Source organism: Adiantum capillus-veneris, chromosome 1, assembly GCF_014529385.1.
Source record: "Adiantum capillus-veneris isolate H3 chromosome 1, ASM1452938v2, whole genome shotgun sequence".
NCBI classification, from domain to species: domain Eukaryota; kingdom Viridiplantae; phylum Streptophyta; class Polypodiopsida; order Polypodiales; family Pteridaceae; genus Adiantum; species Adiantum capillus-veneris.
In genome coordinates this window covers 164,021,443-164,042,778 of record NC_140931.1, presented here as the reverse complement: position 1 = coordinate 164,042,778, position 21,336 = coordinate 164,021,443, and the positions used below count along the sequence as shown (strand labels likewise).

Here is a 21,336-nt window from a genome sequence, read left to right as displayed (position 1 = left end):
TCTATGCCTCCTCTGTGCTTTGGCAAGGCTACAACACTACTCCTCGTAGGCCTCACACATGGATAACATTGCACTTGTGTGGCTCTCGTTGTGCCCGTAATCCATAGCTCCATGATGGCACCAACAGCTTTAAGGTGGAGTTAGTGCACCGCTCTCGTAGTTCAAGGGTATGCCCACAATCCAAGACGACAATTAGAATAGTTCAAGAGTCGCGATCTTTTTGTCTACAATCCCCAAACTACAAGCTTAGAACTGCTCTTGCATTGAGCACAAGGGATACGAAAGAAACAATGATGCAAGAACACTTGGAGGCATGACCATAAAATGCAAGTGTACAATAGTTCAATTTGCTGAGACTTATATACCCGTGAATGGAATTATTACCCGACATGAATGGAATTATTAGATAGAAAGATCACCATAATATCACAAGGAAAGATTATTTAATATCTTTTTGACAATGTCTATGATCTTTGGGGCAACCTTCACGTTTGACTTTAAATGCGAGGCTATCAAAAGTAATAAAATGAATTACATTTTCTTAGAATGTGCTCAAACAAAAGGATATCTTACATGCTGCCACTTAAACAAGGCCTCTACTTCTGAAGCGTACATCCTAGCTAATTACAGAGCTAGAGAAAGCATATATCTCTCATGATAAAAACGGAGATTCAAATATTTTCTATGGGCTCAAGGACTAGAGACAATAGCTCTCAAGCATTGCAAGGAGTAGCTCTCTTGTTTGCGCACCATGAGGGTCACAAACATTGAATCTTAGAGAAATTACACAGAGAAGCCATGAGGAAAATAACCTTTCAAGAGGCATTATAATAAGTAATGACAAGTATGTTCTGGAAGAAGCTCAACTACTTTCGACACCATCCGTTGACATCCATCCACATTCAAGGTCCCGTTCAACATAAGTTTTGTTTACTATTAACCTTTCTCAGTGTAGTGTGCAAGCACACTTTCTGATAATCCCCAAGAAAAAAACCCTGGCTTCAGATGTATGACCATCATTGCAAAGACTCTGTTTCCAATATAACCACATAAGTGCCGTGAATATTACAAAAGATAATTTAAAAATGCTATGCAGACTGCAAGTGGTGGCAACCATAGGCGATAGACAATTACAAGATCAAATGTCAATGAAGCAATCCTGCAGAGAAAAAGTAGTTGCACACATAACTCAGAATCTTCATGACAGGACGGACCTGCATGTTTACAATGAAGATTTAGTTTATTTCGATAAAAAGCTTAAGACAGATAGTGAAATGACCGAAAATCAAAAGAAGCTTCAATGCAGAATGCATGATTGAGTCTGCACCTTGAGGTCAACACTCGAGAGGAAGGGGGGAATAAAATGGTACACCCAGCCCAGGGAAGAATCTTGCATCATTTGCATGTGTAACGTGGAGATGGGGTGAATCTAATTGGCAGGTGGCTTGAGCTACAAACACAAATAGGAAGAGGCATAGCCCCCAGAAATGGTTAGCAAAGGAACACACGAAACCCAAACAATGACGTTCATCACAGATCGCCAAAAAATAATGGCCACACCATACCTCAGGCTGCAGCATACTAATCTGAATGCCAGTGCACTGAATCCTGCAGCAACAGAGAACAACTAAGAAAACGATGCTCTCCTCATCTCCTGGGATGCATCATAACATGCAATAGCATCAATGCAAACAGCAGTGATGAAACATTGTCCTATCATTTTTCTGCTAGGGTTTACCAACGACCAAGATGTTGAAAAGGAAAAGTTTATGAGGATGTGCTACAAACATAACCGTCCCATTTGAGTGAAGCAGGCTGATCAAGCGTATCTCCCTGTATAGTAGCCACCTCGTATACCTTAAAGCTCCTATTAATAAGCACGCATCTACATATGAGATGGCTCTTATCTTGCCACCACTCACAATTGAGGTGCGAGAAGGCATGGAAGAGGAAATTGTCCTTCATGGGGCATTCTACAGGGCCAACAACAAGCGATATGCACAACACGCCCATGGCATGCAAAAGCTCTGCAAGGTGGCATTGGGGCAGAAGACCTGTATATCCACACCATTGACGATGATGTATAGGAATGGAAAATACGCTGCCATTGATTGCATAGTTTCTGGCAGGCACATGGTGAGTGTCGCCAGGAGATAACCTCCCCTCCTCTGCCATTGTCGACACGCGCTCCAAGGACACCATCTGAGGATGCGCTTCTTTCATCCAATTCAGCTCGCACCACATGTCAGAGCGAATAATCCTCTAGGAAAAGCCATGCCATGACACCTTATTCCCCTTCATCAACAAGAGTACTATGCTCTCAGTGTGCACTATCACCAGGTTATCCACCAACATAGGCATGATGCAGAAGAGGTCACGGATGTTGAGTGCTAGACATATGTGCAGATGCACACCTTCGCCTCACACGTTGTACAGAACCCGAGCAGTGACGACGTCTGTCACAAAGAGATAAATGTTGTGGCCCCCAATGGGTGAAGTGGCGATGTAGGGTGAAGGCACTGCGAATATCTAGGGTGCAGACAGAGGAGGTGGAATGCCACACATGGATGAAGAGGGCGATGTACAGAACGAAGAGGTAAGAATTGGACGCAGAAGAGGGGAAGCTCAGGAGGCGGCTGCTGCTGCTGCCAGTGCTCGAAATTGCAACCCTTCCCACCCTTCCTTAGGGATCTAGCCCTGCACATGCATGGCACTTTTGTGATAGGCCTTCCCGGTGAAGAGCATGCTGTTTAGAGGCCCCTTCCCAATAGACGGGTCCTTTGAAAATAAGCCTTCACTGGGAAGGGCAAGTTTGAAAATGCCCTTCAAAGATAAATTCTATAAAATAGCCCAAAAAAATTCAAAATAGAAGGTTGCTTAGTTAAAACATGAGCCTAAGTTCTAAGCTGTAACTCGGATGTGCTGCATTCAGGATTAACTCGTTTTAATTTGAGCTTTGTGGTGGTAGGAAGTTTCTCTGATAGATTATAAGTTGCTGCCATGTGTCGTTTTGTCTTCCTATCCATTGGACATGTTAGGGTGGGGTGGCAAGGACCTCAATGTGGTGGCATCCACTGCTCAAAATCTGTGTCCAAATATATTGTTTGTAAGATCCTAGTCTTTATGGTGTTTATGCTCCTTGTGGCATGTGATGCACATGGGGTTTTCATGGTCTGTAATGGTGGGTTGCGGGTCCATATAAAAGCCAAGACACTTGTAGTGTTTTTCTTCTTTAATATAAATAGCTCCTATTGAGCGTTGCTTATATATTAGAAAAAAAAATAAAGCCTAAGCTCTAAGGTGGTAAAATATAAGTTCAAATTTATTAAGATTTGAATCCCACCACCTAAATCAAAGAAGAGATATCATTTTTAATATGTTATTTTTAATGAAGACCTTCAAAAAATCAAAATGTGACAAGATTTGAGAGTGGCAGCTCACTAGTTATGCTTTTTATACGGATGTAGATGCTTTGCAATGCAAAGTCTGATGCAACCAGACTTGTGATGTGTGCAACGTGCATGATGATTCTAGAATCTAGCGACCTCTAAGCTCCTCCTCTAATGTCCTAGCCTCTAGCGCATGTGGAACTATGGTTGAGTTTGGGCATGAATCTTTTAAAGGAAATGAGGAGATAGCATTGAGGCTCAAGGAAACAAGTCACGACCTCTCTCTCTCTCTCTCTCTCTCTCTCTCTCTCTCTCTCTCTCTCTACGCATTTATGGCCTCTTCATGGCTTCACATGAGAGATGAACACTTTCTATGTACACTTCTTTCTCTGTTTGCGCCACACACTGCCCTCTCTCCTACTTGCAGTTATATATAGCATGCAAGTAGGAGCATGCCCGTTGAAGGGCCACTATATGCCAAGAGAATCTCGAACCACACCTTGGCCCCTCTACCTTTGCACAAACTCCTGGATCATGTCATCCATGCCTTTGTTGCAATAGGCATTGGCCTTACCTCGTTGAATTGCCTCCCTCCTCTTCCTTTTCTCAGAGGGCCTCACCTCACAAATGTCCCTCAAACTTGCACACTCTTGCATACTCTTCTTGTGGCACATGTTGGCTAAAGTGAGTGCTCTCAAGATGTGTGTGTGTGTGTGTGTGTGTGTGTGTGTGTGTGTGTGTGAGAGAGAGAGAGAGAGAGAGAGAGAGAGAGAGAGAAATGAAATGAAATGCTATATTAACGTCTTCAAAAGGCCAGAATGACCTATGAGACCAAACTGATACAAAGTGGTGAATTTGTTACAATGTCAGGGTACCTTAGTACTAAAGTACTAGGTGTGAAAAGTGTGAAAGTGAATGTGAAAAACTAAATACAAGGTATTAAATAAACTTCTTAGGAGCATTCTGGGTGTCTGGCTAGAATGCTTCTAATCCTTTGTTGTAGTCTCCTCCGGTGAAGTGTGCTTCTGCCTCTTGGTCGTGGTCATCTCGATTTCCTAAGCTCAATCGCTCTGTCAATTAGGGTGCCTTTGGTATGAATGTGGGTACTCCTTTGTGTTGGCTGTTGGCCTCTTGCTTCCCCTTCCACTCCTACTTCTCTCGATCCGAAGAAATTTGTGATCTGCCTCTGAGGCTGTAGTGCTCTTTGTCTTCTCATTAGATTATCCCTGTGCCGATGTAGTTCCAGTAGGTACAAGCCTAAGCATCTTTGGTCTTGGTATTTCATGATTCTATCTAGAGGTCCAAAGCCTTCTTTAAAGCGGCAGTGAAAACGCCCACGTATCTCGTAGTATACTGTGCAGTGGCATATGTAGTGTAATTCTGTCTCCGGCTCCATTCCGCATAACTTGCAAATTCTGCTTTCAGGTGGGATTCCCCTAAATCTGCCAAATTCGATTTCCAAATGGTGTGAGGATGTACGAATCTAACCAATAGCACATCTCAAACCATGAGATAGGTGGGTATCCATGTAACTCGGGCGAATCACAAATCCATCTTCAGATAGTTGTAGGAAGTTTTCTTTGTGGTCGGCCATCTTCGTGCCCAATTCTTGTGTAGGGTCTACCCATGTCCTCTTAGTATCCAACTGTATAAGATCCTGTCGGATGATCTTATTAATCTCTGTTCGTGTAATTGCCAGTGATGGAGCCTCAAGCGATTATTGGAAGGGGGGTAATCTTTCCATACTGAACCCGTGTCTTTGAAACCACGAGGACAGTTGCGCATACCAGCATGATGTATCCCTTTTCATTGCCAATTGTCGAGAGGATTCGAGGGCCAGTCTAGTATATCGGCAGTTATTTGTATCCCACAAACCATGCATAAAGGACACTGATCTGGTAAGAGCTTCAATTTCTATCAGAGGGGCCGCTAGTTCCGCTCGGGTAATCGCGTGTGGTACGGAGGCCTTGGCTCTAATCATTCGGGAAATCATAGATACCAAAGGTCTCTCCATTGACTTCCAATTATCCTGATCCACAGATGGTCCCCAAATCTGGACCCCATAAAGCATAGCCGAAGCCACCATAGTGTCAAAGAGCCAAAGTTTTGTTCGTGGTTTCTGAAACTGCACTTGTGAACACATCCTCTCCAACCCTCCCAAGGCCGCAGAGGCTCTAGATAATCTAGCATCCGCTGCTTTCTTAAGAGTAAACTTCGGTCCTGCAAATACCACCCCAAGGTATATGTATGCATCTGTGTACTCTACTGTATCTTGGCCATATGCAAATGTAGGTGCCGATCTCCTAACCCACTGCGGTGTGGTGTTAAACACCATAACTTTGGTTTTACCCAAGTTTACCTACAGTCCACTGTCCTCCGCGAATTTATGTAAAGCATCCAGCTGCCTCTGCATTCCATCTGGTGATTCTACTATCAATACAATATCATCTGCATACAACAGCAAAGGGATCCATGACCCTGCAAGTTGAGCACCTCTGTCACCTTCTCTCTCAATGTAATCTGATACCTCATCTATGTACATACCAAATAAAGTAGGGGACAGTGGGCATCCCTGCTTTACTCCAACGGTGGAATGAACAACGTCTGAATCCCCTTCTGGAGTACGTACATAACCAGTTACTGATCCGTATAAGGCCTTGATCCCCCAAATAATCTCTTTGGGGACCCCTAACTCTTGCATCCTGCGCATCAATCTGGCCCTTGGTACTATATCAAAAGCTTTCCGAAAATCCACAAAGCAACAATACATCCTTCTCCCATTTGCTCTTCCTTCCTCAATAATGGTTCTGAGCGTAAGAATATGATTTAAAGTGGAATAACCCCTTCTGAATCCAGCTTGTCCTGTTGCCCTTATGCCCTCATTCTCTGCCCATCTACTCAATTTTTGTTCAAGAATGGATGCGTACAGTCGGGTCAAAGTGTGACCTACCATAATGGTACGGTAGTTCCCAGGTATCATAGGATCCCTTGACTTGAAAATAGGTACGATAGTAGATAATTTCCAAGATTCGGGGAATCCTTCACACATGACCCGATTAAACAGATGAGCAAGGACTTCTGAAAGTAGATCCCTGGCATGGATCAGATGTTCTACTACTAAACCCTCATGATCATATGCTCTTCTTGTCTTCATCTTATCAATGGATTTTTCCACCATTTCCGTAGTAAAGAAAGTACTAGTAACAGGGCATGGCTCTAGCGGATCTGGTAATGGAGGCTGTCCAGATACCATATATAATGATGTTACATATTGACCCCAGATCTCAGGAGAAGTGATCGTTAGAGGCGGTGAGTGCTCGTGAAATAAGCGCCAGGCCTCATGTGAGTCCTGACTCAAGAAGAGCTGATATAAATCCTTTTCTAGTTTGGATAAAAATGCCCTTTTCTTGCGACGTACTATACGCCGAAGAGCAATCCGAGACTGCTTATATGTGATGATCCTAAGTGTAAGCTCTTTCTGGACTTGGATTCTCGTCTCTCTGCATTCCTCATCATACCAATTTTTTTGAGGCGTGTTCCCAGATCCTCTCTTTTGATCAGGTTGAGTATGTGGGTATGCCTCTTGTGCTGCTCCATGTAGTATCTCTGTTAATTGAGAAGTAATCTCCTCTATAGTATATATTGGCTCGGCTGCCCACATCCTATTATAGATCTTTTCCACATAGACTGAATCAGTTTCTGGCGTGAAAGTATATCTTGTGTGTGTCTTCTTCCTTTGTACTTGAGAGGCATTGTATTGGAAGGAGATTGATAAGGTCAATAGAGCATGATCCAGTGCAATCCCAACTGGCCTGGGTCCCACCTTAAAGTCCTTGATACTAGAAATAAAGCTTGGTGAAGTCATGACATAATCCACTGTACTGGCCCCATGCTTGTGCGGAAAGCATGTGAATCCCCCAGATAACGAGATATTCTCTAGACCATTAAGTATGGCCAAACCATGTATAGTTGCCATCTCCATGAGATGTCTCCCATATTCAGTGTGTTCTTTATCCTGTGAGTTTCTAGTAAGCCCTCTCTGTGATAAATCCACTTCTCTGAGCATTTCCTCAGAAGTATCATAGAATACTGCTTGAGAGTTGGCCGTTTTGGCATTAAAGTCTCCTAAGAGAACGATGTCTCCATCTCTAGAGAACTCCCATATGTCATTATTCAATATGGAGAAAGGGGATTGTCCTTTAGGTGAGGAGTAGACTGAGGTACTCGGAGGGAAGTAGCATATAGTGATATATAGAAATCTACCTGTCTCGGCTCTCATTCTCACCCACATATACCTTGCTTGCTCATCTTTCCTAATAATCTGTAGTAGTGGTTTCAACTCCTCTTTAAATAAGACTGCTACTCCTCCTGAACCCCGGCTACCCTGTAGAGATCTCTTGTCTGGTCGACCAGCTGTTTCCCATAAATAACCCTTCACATGTGGCATACGCTGTCCCGGTATCTGGCGTGTCTCTGAGTAGAAAGCTATGTCTCTGTCCCTAAAGCTGTCTTCAAAGGCACCTACATCTAGCCTATATGATCCATTACAATTCCACGCCGCTATCCGGAGCGTCGCCCCATACATCTCGCACCGTCATGATGAGCGCTTTTCCAGAACCACTACTTTCCCTCCTCTATAAAAGGCGATTTTCCCCATTTCTCTTTCTGCCCTGATCTCTGGCATCAACTCTTGCATGTGTGCCACTTGTGCCAATGTAAGGTCATCTCCCAGGAAAATACCGGTTTTCTTAAGAGTTGGCCTCTTCTTTAGAAATTCTTTCCTTATTTCTATATTCGGGAAGCGAATAATAAGTGCCCTATCCTTTACGTTTCCCTTCTCATCGGTTCCTTTCTTGCCCACTCTCCATGCACTTGTGTGAGTGGGTTCTGTGATGCCCATGCGTTGTATCAGTTCCTTCACTTCTTCATCTACATTCTCTTTGTCTTTGACTCCTGTGACCCGCACATGCAAAGCCCGAGTCTTCCTTTTCTACTCTTCCTCAATGGTCATATTAATGATGGTGGAGGTAGGTGTGGTCTCGGGCATCTGGGCCTTCCCTTTCTTCGCATCCTCAATCCATTTCTCTGCTTCATCAACCTTTTCTTGTGTCTTAAAAAGACGTTCTGCCCATGAAGATGCCGTTTTTTATTTCTGTTCATCTCCTTCCCGTAGAGCTTTCATCTGATCCTTCATGTCCTCGAGCTCCTTTGGCATCGAAGGTTGGTCGTCTCCCTTCTCCTTAGTTGCAGATTTTCAAGCCGCAAGTTCTCCTTTTAGCTCCTCGATTATTGCATCTTTTTCCCCCATTTGCTTTTCCATATTTGTTCTCCATGCTTCAAAACTTGCTGATGCCTCATCGAGTTTCTTTTGCATAACGCATTCTGTTACATTTACTTCGGCCTTGATTAGGTTTCGTAATTTAGTTTTCAAGATTTGAATCTCCTCATTTTGTATCCCCCGGATCTCTCTCCTTAGTTCTCTCATCATGTCTCCATACATGGAGTTCCTGTAGCTCTCAGCGCTCGCGTGCATTTCCTTCCTGATGTCATCTCTCATGTAGTTTAGCTTTGATTTGAGCATCACCTGGACCTTCTCCATCATTATTTCATCATGTATCTTGGACATTTTCCCCACTCGTAATGATCCTGGTGATAGTACAGTATCTTTGTTTCTCCGCTTGAAAGTAGCCGTTGTTTTTTTTGGGGTGGTGTAGCTATCTACACCCGGCCCTTCCTCTTCGGTAGGTGGATCCATCGAACCCGGGCCCCAAATGTGGGGTAGGGTACTAGGGTGGGGGACTGAGAATAGGGCCTGCTCGCTCGATGCGTAGGAGGACCAGCTCGCGTAGGGGGGAGAGAGAGAGAGAGAGAGAGAGAGAGAGAGAGAGAGAGAGAGAGAGAGAGAGAGAGAGAGAGAGAGAGAGAGAGAGAGAGAGAGAGAGAGAGAGAGAGAGAGAGAGAGAGAGAGAGAGAGAGAGAGAGAGAGAGACACGTGTGAACCAACTTCCTAGGCAATGAACCAAATTTACCTTAGGCTTAAAAGTTTCTTTACAACTTGAGCTATTGACTTCCTACGCGTAGCTGAAGGGACTTGCTACGCGTAGGATGTTGGGACCTGCTACGCGTATTGGAGCTTGTAGAGCGGAAAGCCAAAGAATCTGCGCACGGTGCTTGGTCCTGCGGGAGCCCTCAGTCTGTGCGTTTCTGCACCTGCGCGAGTTCCCCTGCCTGCACTTGGAAGGACTTCCCTGTGTGCCTTGCTCCTGCCCTGTGCGCCTTCAACAGCTGCGCAACCTCAGTGTCTTCGGTCTCTACATGACCCGCACGAGCTTCCTGTCCTAAGCGTCCTGCGCGTTTGCCTTGCTGCAGCAGGTTGCCCCTACGTGAGAGAGAGAGAGAGAGAGAGAGAGAGAGAGAGAGAGAGAGAGAGAGAGAGAGAGAGAGAGAGAGAGAGAGAGAGAGAGAGAGAGAGAGAGAGAGAGAGAGAGAGAGAGAGAGAGAGAGAGACATGTAGAGCGCACATGCTCCGTTCATGTAGGCGACCGTTCACTATTGAACGGGTGACGACTGAATGCGAGCTTGCGCACATGCAAACGATCGGTTGTAGCGTTCAGAGCCCATTATCAGCACTGCAGAAGCGGGAACGAATCCGGCTGGTCCACGCCAAGGCACGGCAGCTTTTGCAGGTCTGCTGCTCTCTGAACTGCCTTCCCGCCATGCGAACGTCGCGAACCTTTGCTGAACGTGCTGAAGGGGGGGGGCTCCATTACAGTGAGACCGTTGGTGATCCGGTGCCTTGAAGACAGGGGCGTGGCAGGGCCAGCTGATATGGCAGCTGCTTTTTGGCCGAACGCAGAGGTGAACGGTGCATGTGCGCACCATAAGAGAGAGAGAGACGTGAAAACTAATGGTGATGCTTTTGGGGGGAAGAGGAGAAAACAGAGCTAAAGTATAATATACCAATATACTAAAAATTTACTGACCATCAAATTTAATTAAAGAATACCTAATGCTAGATCCTCTTGCATATGGAACAATAAAAGATACACCAAAAGCAAGTGAATATTTCATAGGAGCAAGAAAATTATGGGGTATCGAGTGACGGGTTGATGCATTTTTGCCTTGCATGATGACGGGCAAAGTGTATGATGGCCCTTCCTCTCCGAAGGCCAATTAAGGGAATTCCCCTTCCCTAGGAAGGACAAGGGCACCCTTCAATTTCCAGGCCTGAGGAGGCACATGAATCTTGCATGTGGAAATGCATAGAATGCAAAACAATAGTTGTGGCTATGAGAGCAAGAGGTGCAACCGTACAGCATGCAGGGGAGCTGTGAGTAATAAGTTCAATTCAGTCCTTGCCCACCCACTTAACGTTATCATTTTCTTGACAACCCTGTATAGCGTTCCATGAATATAGCGTCATCATTTTCTTGACAACGGACAACCGTATGCAATAGCTAATAGGATCCACCAATCATAAAATTTTATTCCAACAAAAAGTCATTCTAATTTCTATTTTTAGCTAGTAATTGTTTTTTAGCAAACCTTTAAAAATCAAAATTCAAATTGCTAGAGACACCTGGGAAACGTCATTGCAGACTGTCGTAACCTCTCTCTTCACTTATTACACCCTTGCCTCATCATAAGTGCCCATTATCACCTCTATTAAATCACAAACTTTCTTGCTTCACAAAATTCTTGAAAATACAACTTAACTTTTTTCCTATTTTAGTCAGCAAAAGGAGAAGGCATCTCTATACTATATAGCCTTTGCGCTTTGAGAGAGAGAGAGAGAGAGAGAGAGAGAGAGATCCTGAGATAGAATGACAAGTGAGCTAGAGAGAAATAGAGAGCACTAAGTATAAGAAACCTCCAACAATAACTTATGTGCTTATCGACACTTATTGCACTAATTAAAACCCTCTCAAACAATAACCCAATACACCCAAGACCAATTGCTACATCATGAAAGCTGACCAAAGGCGCTTCCATAATAGCAAAGCAAAAAACGTGTCAAACGCGCACAAGGTTCTAACACCCGCACTCAAAGCTTCAATAAAACCTTATTGGAGCTACCCCACACATAGAAGCATTGCTACGAATAAATCATCTCTCCAAACATACAAAATTCCTTCCCTTGAATTGGCTAAGGGGAAATTTTAGAAAAATTAGGTTTATTTTTGAGGCACGGGTAGCAACCCGCTTTCCAATTCCAACATAGTATCAAAAACTTAAAAGGATAAAGCCAACAGAATCACCCACAAACTCTATGATTAGCAAAGCACCTTTTAGTTGCCTTCTAGCCTTTGTGTGGCATGATTCAGAGCACGCCATCGTGTGAGGGGCGCTAATACAACCTTGTTTAGTTTAACAAGTAGGACGAGTTAAGAAAACAGACATTCAATACAATAAGTTGACAAAGTGCAGGTCATGGATTACTATACATGTTATGTTTTTAAATACAACCACACATTGCTCAATATGCACTACTCGCAAATGCAATGGTGGGACATTAGTGCCACTAGAGATCTTGGGTGAATTCTTTCTTGAAACACGAAGTCGGGGCTGCAAGCCCATCCGGGGCAACAACCACAACCTCAGGCTCGTCACTTCCATCTCTTCACCACCAAGTGCTAACTTTTTCGCATCTTGCAAAGTCAATGCTCCACTAACCCCAAAGCTCCTCAAACACAGAACACTACACAAACACCAACGCCCTTGAAATAGGGCTCGCATAACAGATCCAACACGCGAAAGTCACGTTAGTGAAAATATGACAAAGCGGCAAAATTATTGCCTTCCGAAGGGTCGAAAAGAGCTTCGCAAGAAAAGAAAGAGCATGCAAGATCAATGTGTGAAGGGATGAGAGCTTCGAGCATGGGGTTGTTAGCGCATGAGGAGAAAGGAGAGGGGAAGCACTGAAAAACGGCTTGAGGTGCTCCTCTACAAGAAGCCGAGCACAACAGAGCCACAACTTGCAAAGAGGCTCGTGCAAGCACTAGGTGGAGAGCGGTCGAGGGCTTGAAAACCCGATATATATGTATAGGATTATTCAGAAAAGCGTAGGGCAAGAAAGAGAAAGTGAGCAAAAGCCATAACGTGAAGGAAGGGACATGGGGTTTTAGGGGACTAGCCTAGTCACTACCCTCATCTAACGAGGAAGCGAGAACCTCAAAAAATGAGCCTCCACAATGACGCCATTTCGGTAACTGCACCTTCTTGAGAGAGCCTTTTAAGTTTTCACCCACCAACACAGGATCCCTTCGGCCTCCACGCTGGTAAGATCATTAACGCACTCAAGAACCCACTACCCTTTTGAGCACTCATTGCAGCACTCACCAATCAAAACAAAAAATCCCAAAAACAATTTATCTGATTTTTAGTCACCCAAAAAGAGAACCCATCCTTATAAAAAATCCAAGTTAGGAAAATTGTTTTTCTAGCTTGAGAAAATATTTCACTACATGGCAACATAATTAGAAAACTATTGTTTTCTCATTAAAAAAATATTTTCATAACTTAATTACATGGGAAAAAATCCATCACATTTTCCAACATGGGTGTATTTTACTAATAGCTTTCCTACGTGGAAAAGAAAATTTGGAGGTTTTTTTCCCCCTTGAACGTGGTAAATAATATGGAAAAAAAGACCCTTTTTTCATTTGGGAATGTGTCGTGAAGTTCTTATGATGTGTGCATCAACTCCTTCATGAACAAGAGCATATATAATCTATGAAAATCCAAATGTAGAGTTCGTCTTTGCAGGTATGTGGAGATGGGGGGGATGCATCCCGGGGTGAAGCTTTTGGGAAACCCTAAGGATGCAAGTGCAACGGTCCTTGATGAGGGAGAGAGCAAGTTTATCTGCGTCGAGGGAAAGATGCAAAATGGGTGTGTACGGCAAAGCTGAATACTGAAGCTCATGAGAGGGGAAACCCATAGAGATTAAAAAGCAAGAAATGGATACCATTTGAAACAGAGGCGAGAGTTTAAGAGTGGGCTGCATTGGTGGCAATGGCTAACCTCGGCACTCACACATGGCATGTGTGCACGTTTGGACAATGGGAAGGGGTCCCATACAATTCCATCCCTAATGGATCAATGGTCCACTTACAAGGCGCCAGCAAGGCAATTCTCTGTGGTCAAATTGGGTGTGTGAACTATCGCGGCTATTTGATGCGGCTATTGTGAGTTGCATGCCAAGTGAAGGTGAACTCAATAGACGTTATGAAAAGTGTTTCATGGATGAATTGAGTGTTCATGTACAACATCCAATTTATGGTGTAACTTTCCTAGCGCACCAATGCCAAATGGTAAAGTGATTGCCTTGGAAAGGGTAGATTGTGTGACACGAGCCCTTCATCCCATCATTTTTCCCCTCCCCCTAGCAATTGGACACTTAAATATTCCTTTTAATCTTGAGCAAAGTTTTGGTTGAGAGGTATCATTTTGTATCAAGGGCAATGTCACAACAAGGGTAGGACCAAGGGGGGGACACGGTCAACTAGGCATGCTAAGAATAGAGGTTTCCTAAAGATAGCTTATGGAGTCTATAAAAGGGAGTGGTTGGGTAGAGAATAGGCATGTAGAGATTCCCTTCTCCTTGGTACAGAGCATGCTCAATTTCTAGGGAGGGAAATTCATCCTTTGTGTGTGTGTGTACGTGCGTGCACGTACGCATGCACGTGCGTGCACGCATTCCTGCTCGTAGTTCAAAACTTCGAACTTCAAAGGCTTGCTACCTAAAAATTGAAATGCATTATGCTACCTTTGTTAAATTAAAACAAAACACCTAAGGTCAAGCCTCAAGTATGCATTTGTTCAAACTTTATCTTTGGATTCTCGAGTAGCAAGACACACACACACACACACACACACACACACATATATATATATATATATATATATATATATATATATATATATATATATATATATATATATATATATATATATATATATAGAGAGAGAGAGAGAGAGAGAGAGAGAGAGAGAGAGACCTTGGATGTACTTATCTAGATTTTGGAGCACTCAAATGGCGAGCTCCTCTCAACGTTCTGAGAATTCTTCAAGGGTTGGACTCCGAATATGCAACGATAGTGGTAGTGAGGACCACCACTTGAGCTCGAAGCTACCTCTTGTTGTGTTTCTCCTACTTGTTGGTTAGAGTCAGCCTATAGAGACAATATGACATACTCTAAGGTTCTCACTGCTCAGCACTCACAGACTCACAAAGGAAATCTTTGAAGATGCGGGATGAGAAAATCTGATAGAGCTTGTGTCACTTGTGCCACAAATGTTGAGAGAGAGCAAGAGAGAGTGAGAGGGGACTCATAAACAACGCTCACAAGTCACAGGCTCACAAGGAAAATTGTAAAGAGGTGGGATGACACAAAGGGGCGGGAGCCTTGCCAACCAAAAATAATGTTTATTTAGATTTGAATGTTAGCTAAGCCTAATAGCAACAGTAAAGTCTTCAAACTTTACATTAACCTGATTAAGGCATCTTGATTCCCCATTCCCACTATCCTTAGTCCTATTCCTCGCTTCAAGAACATAATGCACTTTAAAATTTTAAAAAACTATATAGCTTTTTTACTTTCCCTTACATTTATTTTATCCTTGTATATTCAAAAGGTAGTTTACCTCCTCTTCCTTTGCATACACTTAAAAAACTTAATAGGTTTTTTTTTCTAAGTTGCCAAAACCCACATAATCAATTTCAAGAGGTAAATTTCAAAATTTGTAGGTGGGAATACACTAAACCTAGGTTTGTTTCGAGCACTGGCATGTGGCTCAGTTTCGATTCAAGATAGTATAAAAGCTATAGGCTAGATCTTCAAGCATCTAGAACATGATAAAACAAATAAAAGTATAGGAAATAGGATGTGTGCCCCCCCCCCCTCCCCAACCTTAAATATGATACCCCCCTCCCTTATTTTAAAGCTTGGGAGATAAATTATTGGGAGCTTATCCCTAACTTATACGCTTATGTAACTTGTAAAAAAAACCCCCTCCCATGCACTTATGTGTGCGGTAAGTTTTCCATGGAAAATCCCTCGGGTGTCAGACATCATATGTGATTCTGCACCGGGTGTTTTTGGGTAGGGTTTTGGGTCACGGACCTTAGAGAGAGTGGCCTATTGGTGTTAATAGGATATCCCTCAAGTTTCATAGCGTTTCGAGAGCGTCTAATGGGTATTTGGCTCATGGAAGCGTTGTAGGAAATCTCCTCCTATGCACTATAATAGGTTGTAACTTAGACATTAAGTAGAGACCTCTGTAGGAAGTAGTCAATAGTTGGTCGAGTGCAGGTTGACACCCTATGCTTGCTTCCACGTGCCTGCGGATCGAGCTCGTCCTTAGCTGACAATTTTTGTTAGGTGATTTCTTGCTGTGCTGACGTCCGTTGCACGGAGAAGTGCCGCGTGTTGCCCCCGGAGAGAGCTACACGCCAATACCCACATTGCACGTGTACGACTCGGCTTCGCAAGATTGACCTGCGAGCTATTTCTAGGGATTTGGTAAGCAAACGGTGTCTGTTTTTGCATTTCAGCATATCCACGCGTTCGTATTGAGTAGAGCTACACATTGGGCACCTTAGTTTTCAGAAACGTCGACCTGCAAAAACCTGCCAGACATCCTACGTGATTCTGCACCGGGTGTTTTTGGGTAGGGTTTTGGGTCACGGACCTTAGAGAGAGTGGCCTATTGGTGTTAATAGGATATCCCTCAAGTTTCATAGAGTTTCGAGAGTGTCTAATGGGTATTTGGCTCATGGAAGCGTTGTAGGAAATCTCCTCTTGTACACTATAATAGGCTGTAACTTAGACATTGAGTAGAGACCTCTGTAGGAAGTAGTCAATAGTCGGTCGAGTGTAGCGTATCCGCCAACAAGGACCTATGGAATCCAGAACCCACTTCTCAAAAGCACTTCATGCGATGATGGCGCCTTGTGACTCCGCTACCAGTTGTCTTTCACCTATAGTTTAACACTCATGGCACGTCTTTCACCAATAATGCACGTCCTTCATAATGGAAGGCCACCAAAAACTCGCTCTAAGCACTCGAATAGAACCTGGTCTTTGCCCTGATGTCCTCTCTCTTCGTGGCATTGCTCCAGCACCATTCCTATCTCTTCTTTGTACAACACCCTTCTAAGCACTCCATCACGCCCATAGTTCATGAGATCTTCACCTACTAGTGTGAATTTGTGGGCCTTTTGCACCACTCTTCTCTTTTGCAGCTTGGACAAACCTTATGAACATTGCCCTATACTCAAAAACCCTTCAATCTCCTGTAGAGTCTCCCTACCTGCATATGTGGTTGGGGCCACATATAAACCTGCAACATGCACTTGTACTTTCCTACTTGCTACTTGCTAAGTGATCCACCTCTTGGTTCTGCTCTCTCCTCACATGTTTGAATCGAACCTCTTCAAAAGACTTTAGCATCTTCTTGATGGAAAAGAACCAATGCTTCAATGAATCGCGCTTTACCTACCATTGGCCTAACAATTGCTTGATGACTAGCAATGCATCTCCCTTCACTACCAACCTTGAAATGACAAACTCTATACATTGCTTTAACCAAATGCAGAGTGACATACTCCGCCTCATTATTGGTGTGGATATCCTCCATATCATACGCCTTCAAAAATATAGCTTTGCCGTGTGGGTTGTGTATCACCACACCACCTCCTGCTTTCTATACTACACTTTGATAGGCTCCGTCAAACCACATCGTAAAAGCATCCTCCAAATCAGGCTCCTCCTTAGCTTCATCTCGTACCACCCTTGGATAGGCCGGAAAATTGATGGCCTTGCTGACAAGAATGTCCGCCAAGTGAGATCGACTCGTGTGATCTACCTTGAATTTGAATTCAAACTCTTGCAGCTCCAACACCCACTTCATAATCCTCCTTCTTGGCTTCAAATGTAGCACTACCTCCACCAATAGATTATTAACTATTAACACAAAAAACTTGCGTACAATCAAATGCACCTTAAACTTCCTGCAAGTGAATACCAAAGCCATCACCCATTGCTATGCCTCGATGTAGGTAGCCTCTCCTGGGCTAATCACCGTGCTCTCGAAGTATATCCGCTTGTAGCTCCTCCCTACCTTTTGCAATAAAACCGCTCCAATAGCAATTGTGCCCACTGTCATAGACACATAAAAGTCATCCTCTCAATTGGGAGGACATACCGCCGACAGCTGACACAAAATATCCTTGACCCTATCAAAATCATCCTGAGCTTCTCCATCCCATTCATAACCATGCACCTGCTGAGCCCTCTTTTGAAGAGGATGCACATATTGCAACAACATCCAAAAGAAACGTGATAAATATTTTAGCTTATGAACAAAGCCAAACCTTGAGCATCTGATGGTGGCTCCATCAACACCAATGCCTTTACCTTCTCACGATCAGCCTCTATACCATTTTGCGACACCACATGACCTAATAGCTGTGCTTGAGGTTGTGCTAGCTTGCACTTCTTGGGGTTTAACTGAGTTCCTTCTTCATCAAGCCTTTGAAAGCACAAATGCAGGTTCGATAGGTGCTCCAATCTTGAACTGTAGCAGCCTATATCATCCATGAAGACCCTAATAAATCGCCCCAAGTATGGACCAAATACCCTGTTCATCCAATCTTGGAAGGTGGCATATGCATTTACCAAACCAAACGGCATCCTGCAGTAAGCGAAACAACCCCATGGAGATATGAATGTGGTCTTCAAGTGAAATCCCTATCTGAAAGTACCCCAAAAATCCATCCATAATCGAGTATCTGTCATGCCCAGCCACCTGGTTTAGGATTTCGTCTTGAAATTGCAATGGATAGTGACTCCTCTTGGTTGTGGCATTCAGTGGCTTGTAGTTGACACACACTCTCCATTTCCCATTCTTCTTAGGGGCTATAACCACTGGCGAGACCCACTCTTACTCTTTCATAGGGAATATGATGCTTGCCTCCAACAACTTATTGATCTCCTGCCAAAGGGCCTCCTTTTGGATTTCCCCTATTCTCCTCAGCTTATGTGCTTTAGGCCTATGCCCCTCCTTAAGAACAATCTTGTGCTCTACCCCTTTTGCACCTCGCAAATGCTTGTATTCCATTGCAAATAGATTTGGATAGGAATCACACAGTTGAACATAACCCTCCTTTTCACCTTTGGTTAAATCTTCACTCAACATGCTTGAAACCTCCTCTATGCTTAAACCATGAGCTTGAGGCTGCATACCTTCTTCTTTAGGTGGGGAGTCATCTATGGTGACTCCGAATAGGTCTACATCTATCTTCAGCATGTCTTCCTCACTCTCCTCTTCCTCTGTGCTAGTATAGCCTTCATCATAGCCCGCCATCTCTGTCTTGTACTCGTAGCTCGTCATGTTGCCCTCATCTTTAACTACCATAGGACGAGAACTACTCTCCTTAGTCTTCAAATAAAGCACAATCTGCCTTCCTCTCTCTTTGTCGGGCAAGGTGAACACTTTGCTCTCCCAATCCTGCTTAGCTCCTATTGCCAAAAGCCATGGCCTACCCAAAATGATTGGATAAGCATTATCTCCTGCCTTCATCACAAAGAAGTCTATTAGGCACTCTATGCTCATCACCTTGACCTTCACATCCTGAGCCACACCCAAACACCTCACCTTAGTATGGTTGGCCATCCTCATGCACACATTCAACTTGACTACTGCCTTAACTCTCGTCTCTTTCATGGCTTCTTCTATCATAACACAAACTTGCACTCCACCGTCTATGTAGGCTTGTACTTGCATCCTCTTTTCTATAATCGCATCCACTAGCGGAAGAACATCCGTGGGGCTACCTACCCTCAAAGCCATGTTTTGCACTGCTTGCACATTCCCCTTAGCTCTCAGCAGCCTGGTGCTAACACTTGTGGACCACTGCCTTCTTAACTTTGGATTTAAAGCTAACAGCTGACCAAAAGTAATGTTTGCTTTTTGATTTTGAACATCACTTACCAGATTGTACTCGGGATAGCCACACCCTAACTGGAAATCCACCTGTTTGATTTTGCGACACCTCCTTCTCTTGATAGGCTTGAGCTACTCTCTACCTTCGTACACCTTCTCTTTGCCTTTGCGAGCTCTGGTTTCCTGCTTTGTCTTTGTCTCCCTCTTAGCTCTTGCTCTCTTATTGACCAAAACTTTGACATCATGCTTATCCACCCCTATAATGTTTACTCTTGGGACCTCGCCTCCATTTAGCAGATCTGGTTGCACAGGATTCTCCACCGCTTGCTGTCTTGGACCATTGAATTGTCCTTGACCTTGACGTCTACCAAAAAGCGGGTAGATACCTCCTCTCTCTCTGTGTGATTGAGGAAAATCGGGTGCATAGTGCCCCTCTTCTCCGCAATTGCAACACCTACCTGGCAGGGGCCTTGCCCTGCCCCTTGCTCCTCTTGGCTGTCCTCTATCCATCACACTGAGCCGCAACTCCTGCATTTGCTCGGAAAAATCTTGCTCCGTGCGCACCCAATTTTGTGGCACAAGAGCTACACCTCGATTTCCACGATTTTCATCGTGTATAGCCTCTCTCGGACTCTGCGGTTGAACATGGGCCATCGTCTCATAGCCTGACACACCCTGCTCTATCTTCTTCTTTATCTTTCTGTTGTTTGATCGGGCAATCGCTAACGCACCATTATAATTCTCGGGGCTCTTGAAATTGACCTTTTCTCTCATTTTGGGGTGCAGACATGCCATGAACTTATCCATCTTGAAGTAGTCTCCATTAGCTAACTGCATGGCTGTCGCTAACTTTGCCCAGCACTCTTCAAAATGACCCAAAAATAGATTGAACTCTTCACTTACATCTTGCTTAAGCGCCTTCAGCTTTGCATCTATCTCGACTGGGGATGCATCCTTGCGAAAGTCGTGAAGAAACCTTGCCTGTAGAGCCATCCATGCCTACCTCGGCTCGCCTTCCAACTCTTCATACCATACTTTAGATTTACCACGCATCACCAAAGGAAAAGTCTGCATTTTGCTATCCTCGTTTGGCATGCGCAATGATAGCATATCTAGCTCGAAATCCGACATCCACTTGTCAGGGGTCTCTTCGCCTATGAAAATCGGTCCAAAGCTTCTAGCTACCATGACTTTCAACGTGAAAAACCACTTCTTTTCGATTAACTGGGAGCAATCAACGTGCTCCTCCGTGGGGGCACTAGAAGATGGAGAGGGGGAATGGGGGAGCACACCCGGCACAAACACAAGGGCCTCTCTGTAGCTCACGGTATCCACAACACCCCTGTCCTCTTAGAAAACACCTTCATCAAAACAGTTTCGGCTAGCATACCACTACCTGCTCAACTCTTACAGCTCACACACCTCACAAATCCACCACACAACGTACACCTATTGCCATGGCCTATCTCCACCCTTACACACGCTTGAAGCCACTCAATCTCACTCTCTCACACAAAACATTGTCAGTCCAAGGGGCACACACATCCACACAGCTGGCACTGAGGGGAAACATGAAAGTAGGAGAAAGAGAAGGGGGTAAGGGGAAACGACAGTAAGATGGGGCAACAGTGGTTTGATTGCATTTCAAAAGGCATGTACACTGGCTTGCACTGCCATCACTATGGCCATTTTCAAGAAAAAGCTACTAAGGGGTTGATCTATCAGAGGACTCCGCTTTGCAGGCTTCAAACGGAACCAGAAAAGCCCCTAATTTGACTAAAATTTGATTTTTTATAAGGGGGGCCTTTAATTTGGAATATACACTTTAATTGGACCATCTGGCATCTTGATTTGGCATTTTTTGGAAGGGGGAAACCGCTTTACTCCATCTGCTCTCTTCTTCTCTCTCTTGCACTTGGGGGGGGGGGGGGGGGGGGGGGGGGGGGGGGGGCATTAGCGAGGTCGCTATTTCCCCTTGGATTTTCGTTATTTTTTATTT

The 21,336-nt window shown here is 44.2% G+C and overlaps 1 protein-coding gene across 1 annotated transcript; it reads right to left on the bottom strand.

The window, feature by feature from the left end:
* Positions 1–799: 799 nt before the first annotated feature.
* On the bottom strand, positions 800–2,770 carry LOC147465935 (uncharacterized). The gene is made up of 4 exons (XM_086522795.1): positions 2,055–2,770; positions 1,566–1,608; positions 1,328–1,450; positions 800–1,214 (listed from the first exon to the last, which is right to left on the bottom strand). The coding sequence occupies exons 1-3, from the start codon at positions 2,242–2,244 to the stop codon at positions 1,396–1,398; spliced, it is 288 nt and encodes a 95-aa protein (XP_086378921.1). The 5' UTR covers positions 2,245–2,770; the 3' UTR covers positions 800–1,214; positions 1,328–1,395.
* Positions 2,771–21,336: the final 18,566 nt, after the last annotated feature.

Bases quoted from the DNA above. Each gene is read 5' to 3' on its own strand.
- LOC147465935 (XM_086522795.1), bottom strand. From the start codon at position 2,244: ATGTGGTGCGAGCTGAATTGGATGAAAGAAGCGCATCCTCAGATGGTG. The intron at 1,609-2,054 runs GTCTTCTGCCCC...CTGTTGCTGCAG, and splicing joins TCAATGGTGTGGATATACAG to GATTCAGTGCACTGGCATTC. The intron at 1,451-1,565 runs GTATGGTGTGGC...TTGTGTTTGTAG, and splicing joins TTAGTATGCTGCAGCCTGAG to CTCAAGCCACCTGCCAATTA.